Below are 6,361 nucleotides of genomic sequence, written 5' to 3'. Positions count from 1 at the left end.
CTGGATCTTCGCATTAATGTGAAGCAGGTTCATATGTTTGAAGTATAAAGATTGCATTTGCTAGTTCTGATACCGATGGTATTGTGTGAATTATGTGTTATGGGGTTCCATTTGGAATTATTTTCGGGTTCTACCATGTCTAATCTTTGCGATATGTACAGTCGGTGATTGAGTGTTCTACTTTTGTTTGTTTCTGAAATGTAACGGTTACCGGGGTTACCTGTCCCAGTACACGAGGGAGACCCCCTTTATATATATTTCCTATTGGTACCACTGTATCACTCTGAAGACGAACCCCGAACAGGGTTCGAAACGTCGGAATAAATGGCAAACGACAAGTCCAGCGTATACTTTCTTCCAAAAATGGTTCCTGGAATCCAGCTATTTACGAATACATACATCATACATACATATATATATATACAGTATATATATATATATATATATATATATATATATATATATATATATATATACAGTATATACATAGGAGCTTCTGAAGAACAGGGGTTCAGTTTGATTTGGGGTCCCTATTCTTCAAAAGGGCAAAACTGGGACCCCTATTGTTCAAAAGATCTACCTAACCAAACCTAACCAAACTTAGCCTAACCAAACCTAACCTAACCATTTCATTTATGTATGTGTGTGTTTATATATATACATATATTTTCTTACATGGGACCATTATTCTTCAAAAGGGCAAAACTAGGACTGTTATTGTTCAAAATGGGCAATTGGGGTCCATGCTTTTCAAAAGTTTATATATGTGTATAGTTAGTTTAGTTTTCCTAGTGGTTACTTACGCACTGGTGAACACACGTACCTAGTGTTTTTATTGCATATATATATATATATATATATATATATATATATATATATATACATATATGTATACATATGTATATATACATATATATATACATACATATCTTTATATATATATATATTTATATATATATATATATATTGCAAAAATAATCACAATAACGCGTGGCGAAAAAATATTGCAGAAACCACAGGGAAATTAAAGTCGGAATACTGAACGTTTTCGTCTATTACATCCTCAGATGTCGTAATAGACGAAAACGTTCAGTATTCCGACTTCAATTTCCTTGTGGTTTCTGCAATATATATATATATATATATATATATATATATATATATATACAGACGCTCCTCAACTTACGTTTTAGTTACGTTCCGAACGGCTGAACGTAAGTTGAAAATGAACGTAAGTTGTTACTGTACGTTCTAGTAATGTATGACCGTTCATACTGCACTATACATCCGTAAATTCTATTACCGTATCTTATAAAACACCCCTAAATCATTAATTATACACATAACATTGTAAAATACAGTAAACTTCCACTTATACGAACTCCAAGGAGGATTAGAAATGTCCGATTAACCGAAATGTTCGGTTAATCCTATTTTGTATGTTTCATTCCCGTAGAGTTTTATTATGTAATGTCCTCTGCAATATTCCTACCTGTAAACTTAACATACGCATGGAAATACTTATAACGTTTGTGCCATGTAAACAATGGACGCAGCGTCATGCGTAAGTATCGTTTGAACTACGGAGAGCGCGCTAAACTAAGAAATTTACTAAAAAAAAAAAAATTACAGTCGGTTCAAACGTAAAATCGAAAAAACGTAAAACGAATGAACGTAAGTAGAGGAGCGTCTGTATATATATATATATATATATATATATATATATATATATATATATATATATATATATATATATACATGTATATTTCAGGTGGAGGGGTGAATAGGAACTGAGGGCATTTGAATTTTCCTGAGTTTTAGTAGTTAGGTTACCATCATAGTACATAAACAAACACATATTCCGATAACTAAAAAAAAAACGCTCTCACCACTCAAATGCGGACAAATGAACCCGATTCATGATGCATAAAAATTCTCCAAACATATCTTTCGCTGTTGAAGACTTGATATGTCTACGCAAAGCATCACTCGTATAAGAAACGTAATTTCTGTAAACATAGCTGTATCGACAAGAAGAGTGGTATATTCGTATAATCTTTGCGTCAAGAATCGAGTTCGAAATGTCCGCAATGAAACCCTCGTTCGATGTTGTACTTCGCACTCCTGAAGACGCGAGGAGATGAGTGTACGGGGGCAGGGCCCCGACATAGGTAAGTGCCGCCCCCCCCCCTCTCCACACACCACCACTACCACCACCTTCCACATCTGATGGTCACTAGCACGATTCACATGTAACATTCATCCACAAAACAACGTTTATACACACATCATTCATACACACAACTCATGATAAATAAATCATGCATTAAAAGTACATTAGGAGGAATTTGTTTGACCTTCTTTCCACCAAAAGTCCCACAGCCCCGGGGCATCCTTGTCGGAGCCCTGTACGGAGGCGGTGTTTCGTTGTGGGTTTCTGACTGGGCCGGTTCTTCCAGGGCCGGGAAAACGGCTGCCCTATTCTGGAAGATCAAAGACCCGAAGTTACCTTCCTTCTCATTCGTTGACATCAGCGTCCAGAACGCTTACTACTATATGCTGCCTTCCATCGAATATCCAGGCTACCTGAAGGTGAGTGTGGGTCTGTGCTGTCTACGATGTTCTTGAAATCTTTCAATGGACTTATATTTTATTTCGTATTGTTTCATTTATTTGTTATTATTGGTGTATTTGACTTTGTCATTTATTTGTTTATCTATATCTTTATCTATTCATCTTGGTTTATCTACCTAAATATTCAAAATTTAGTTATCTGTGTACCTATTTACTTACTCTTTTATTCATTCATTCATTCATCCATCCATGCACTCATTCATTAATTTATCTATTTACCAATATATTTATTCCCTAACTTGCTCGTTCATTTTTTGGTGAATTTCTGTTTCTAAGATTTCTCAGTGGAGCCCCACATGTGTAGAAGAGCTAAGGCTGAGACCTCCCAAAGAATTTGAATTCCTACATTTCAGGTCAAACCTGAAGGTCAGAGAATATTTGTGAACGCAACTGGTCTTACCATTCTCTCTTCCAGATCGGTCTCCACGCCTCCAAGGAAGTAGATCCCGATAACAGGGAGTTCGTAGACGTGTCCTTCCTGAGGGAAAAGGTGACCAAGTATATTAAAAAGGTCTTTCCGGGAGTGGATCCCAAATGCGCCATCGAGGAATGGTGCATCTATCAGGTGGGAGGCAATTCTATGGAAAGTGTGTGTGTGTGTGTGTGTGTGTGTGTGTGTGTGTGTGTGTGTGTGTGTGTGTGTGTGTGTGTGTGTGTGTGTGTGTGTGTGTGTGTGTGTGTGTATTTACCTAGTTGTATTTTACGGGACGAGAGCTATCCTCGTAGTGACCCGTTTTCGTATCTCTCCGCATCCAGTTTATTCTTAAAATCGTGTATAGTTTTAGCATTCACTGTTTCTCCGTTCAGTTTGTTACACACATCAATCACTCTATGTGGGAAACTATTCTTTTTTAGGTCTCTTCTGTAGCTGTCTTTCTTTAGTTTCTTTTCGTGTCCTCTTGTTTGTCCTCAGTCCCACTTTAATAAGTCGTCTCTGTCGAAAATTTCCATCCCTTTCATAATTCTGAAAATGGTCAACAAATCGCTTCTTTCTCTTCTCTGTTCCAATGGTGACAGATGTAATTTTTCCAATATTTGTTCGTATGTCAGGTTTGTCAGTATAGGCACCATCTTTGTCGCTGCTCTTTGTGTGTGTGTGTGTGTGTGTGTGTATTCACCTTGGTCTTTGGATCACGTGTTGGACTCGTGATCGACAGCTATTTCCCTCTCGGAGGAGAGCTCAGAGCTCGTATGACCGATCTATGGGTAATGCTATGACCTTTCACACACACACCCCAAACTCCGCCCGCCCCGCCCCGCCCGCCCCGCCCACGAGAGTCAGAGTAACGACCCGAAGCATAGCGATACCGAAATAATTTCGGCCCTGGGCAGGATTCGAACTGGGTACTGCGAGCACGCACCGTACTTCCCAGTCCAGTGCTCTACCACCGCGCCACCGAGTGTGTGTGTGTGTGTGTGTGTGTGTGTGTGTGTGTGTGTGTGTGTGTGTGTGTGTGTGTGTGTGTGTGTGTGTATTTATTTACCTAGTTGTATTTACCTATTATACGGGAAGGGAGCTATGCTCGTGTGACCCGTCTTTGTATTTCTCAACATCAATTTTTTTCTTAAAATCTTGAAGAGTGTTTGCACACACTGTTTCTTTCTCCAATTTGTTCCAAGTATCTATCACTCTGTGTGGGAAGCTGTTTTTTTCAAATCTTTTCTGTAATTATCCCATTTCAATAAGTCATTTTTATCTAAGATTTCCATTCCTTTCATTATTCTATAGATAGTTAGTAAGTCTCCTCTTTCCCTTCTTTGTTCCAGAGTTGGTAATGAAATGGAGGGGTGCTCTGAGTAAAATGGGAGGGGCCTCTGTGCAAAGTGGGAGAGGCCTCTGTGAAAAGTGGGAGGGACCTCTGTGTAAAATGGGAGGCACCTCTGTGTCAAGTGGAAGGGGCCTCTGCCAAGCGGGAGGGTCCTCTGTGCAGAGTGGGAGGGGCTTCTGTGCAAAGTGGGAGGGGCTTTTGTGCCAAGTGGGATGGGTTTCTGTGCAAAGTGGGAGGGCCTCTATGTAAATCGGGAGGAGCTTAAGAATGCAAAGTGGAAAAATTAAAAATGTATGATGTAATGAAAGTGCAATCCAGTAAAAGACAATTGAATCCATACCTAGGCAGGAAAAAAAGGGTTTGGAACAACACTGTTTGCATGATCCCGAACGCCAATCGGTGGATATGAGGACTGTACATTGGATAAGCGTACAAACACTTTTGGTCTATGTTTTTATTTGATTTCAGAGGACACCAGACGAGGAGATGGTCGTTGATCACCTTCCCAATCATAGGAATATTGTCTATGCTTCCGGATTTTCAGGTGAATTATTTTCTTAACAGGTAATTTTACAAAACTCTCTTCAAAACTCATCAAAACTTTCATCTGCATTTGGTCTGACACGGGTCCCTGGATCGTGTCTATGATAGAAATCAACTTGTATAGCCTTGTTAGGATTAGCCTTGAAAGTAACTTTGACGGTTATTATTGGATTTTCATCAAGTTCATTACTCTGGAAACCCCATATTTTTCTTTTCTGTGGAGTAATAGACTTCTTCTTGGCAGGCATGGGTTTTAAAGTGGCACCTACTGTTGGAGAGGCACTCTACCGGATGGCACTGAACCTTCCTCCCAAGTTCGACCTCTCCTTCTTCTCGCCCAAGAGGTTTCAGGCTCGTTCCAAGATGTAGAGCCCCTGTGGACTCTACATCTACCTCCTTCCTTCTGTGAACCTTCCTGGATTCTTCTTTCTGTGGTCCTAATTTTGTCTTTCCAGAGTCCTTCCAGGAAATAAGACACTCTTAAGGTCCCCGATTAAAGATATGGTTGAGGTACAGCAGCTTTCTTAGATAATGGTCTTCCATTCTTCTGAGGTCCTTCCAGAAAACAGAATACTTCTGAGGTCCTTCCAGATAACAGAATACTTCTGAGGTCCTTCCAGATAACAGAATACTGGGTATAAAACGTGTATTTCCCCCTGAGATTTGGACTCCTTAGGCACAAAAGAAGTGGTGAGGTTGAAACCATGTCTGCCAAAAACTTAAATCTTAAGAGGCACCTTGCAGAATTGGATATGGATTACGTTAATCAATTTCATTCAGCTGACTTGCGGCACAGGACTTGAGGGTGATAAAAGAAAATGTTTACAATAAAAAGTGCACTGAACAATGGGTGTCATTCGTATCCTTTGTCAATGTTTTCCCCTTCTTGAAACTACCAAGGGTAAAAAGAGACAACCGCACAAATGGCACTTAGAAATAGAGGATGGAAGTAATGGGAGCATTCGAGTGTGCCCCCCCCTCCCCCAAACACACACTAAGACTGTGATTCTCAACCAGGGGTACATTTACTCCATTGGTATAATGGATTATATAGGAAGAGGTAAATAATTTATAATATCTGATAGTTGAAAATTCAATTAAATTTCATTTTGTAAATTGTGTGTGTATGAGAGAGAGAATGCTATGCATGTGTGTATGTATGTGCGTACACCGAGGGAGAGAGGGAGGAGAGGGAAGGAGAATTTAGTTGCAATGTAGCCAGAAACCGAATGAAAGCCATTGATGACATGAGAGTAGCATTGTCATCAACAGCTCCTCAAATAAACAGATTGACTCAATTAATCAGCAGTGTTATAACTGATAGTTTCTCGTGTTTCTCTTCACCCTAGTCACTAGCTCTGTTTGAGGTGCCAAACCATACTAATTTCATCGAAAGTACTGCTACCCGAGCTAAT

At 39.5% G+C, this 6,361-nt stretch overlaps 1 protein-coding gene across 2 annotated transcripts in view; it reads left to right on the top strand.

Annotated features, from left to right (window-relative positions):
* LOC143025402 (peroxisomal sarcosine oxidase-like) overlaps window positions 1–5,691 on the top strand; it is a 31,010-nt gene extending 25,319 nt beyond the window's left edge. Inside the window, exons 7-11 of one of the 2 annotated variants that reach the window (XR_012966388.1) lie at window positions 2,460–2,592; window positions 3,050–3,199; window positions 4,872–4,947; window positions 5,191–5,498; window positions 5,557–5,687. Coding sequence is in view for 1 of the 2 variants with exons in the window: in XM_076185027.1 (XP_076041142.1) it covers window positions 2,460–2,592; window positions 3,050–3,199; window positions 4,872–4,947; window positions 5,191–5,315 (484 nt within the window). In the remaining variant the exon portion in view is untranslated. Of the gene's footprint in view, window positions 1–2,459; window positions 2,593–3,049; window positions 3,200–4,871; window positions 4,948–5,190 lie in introns of both variants that reach the window. The other variant, XM_076185027.1, reaches the window with a different exon arrangement.
* The last annotated feature ends 670 nt before the right edge of the window (window positions 5,692–6,361 follow it).

The sequence above is a fragment of the Oratosquilla oratoria genome, chromosome 5, assembly GCF_046742065.1.
Source record: "Oratosquilla oratoria isolate Oo_2021 chromosome 5, ASM4674206v1, whole genome shotgun sequence".
Lineage (NCBI taxonomy): Eukaryota > Metazoa > Arthropoda > Malacostraca > Stomatopoda > Squillidae > Oratosquilla > Oratosquilla oratoria.
This window is presented reverse-complemented; position numbering and strand designations above follow the sequence as displayed.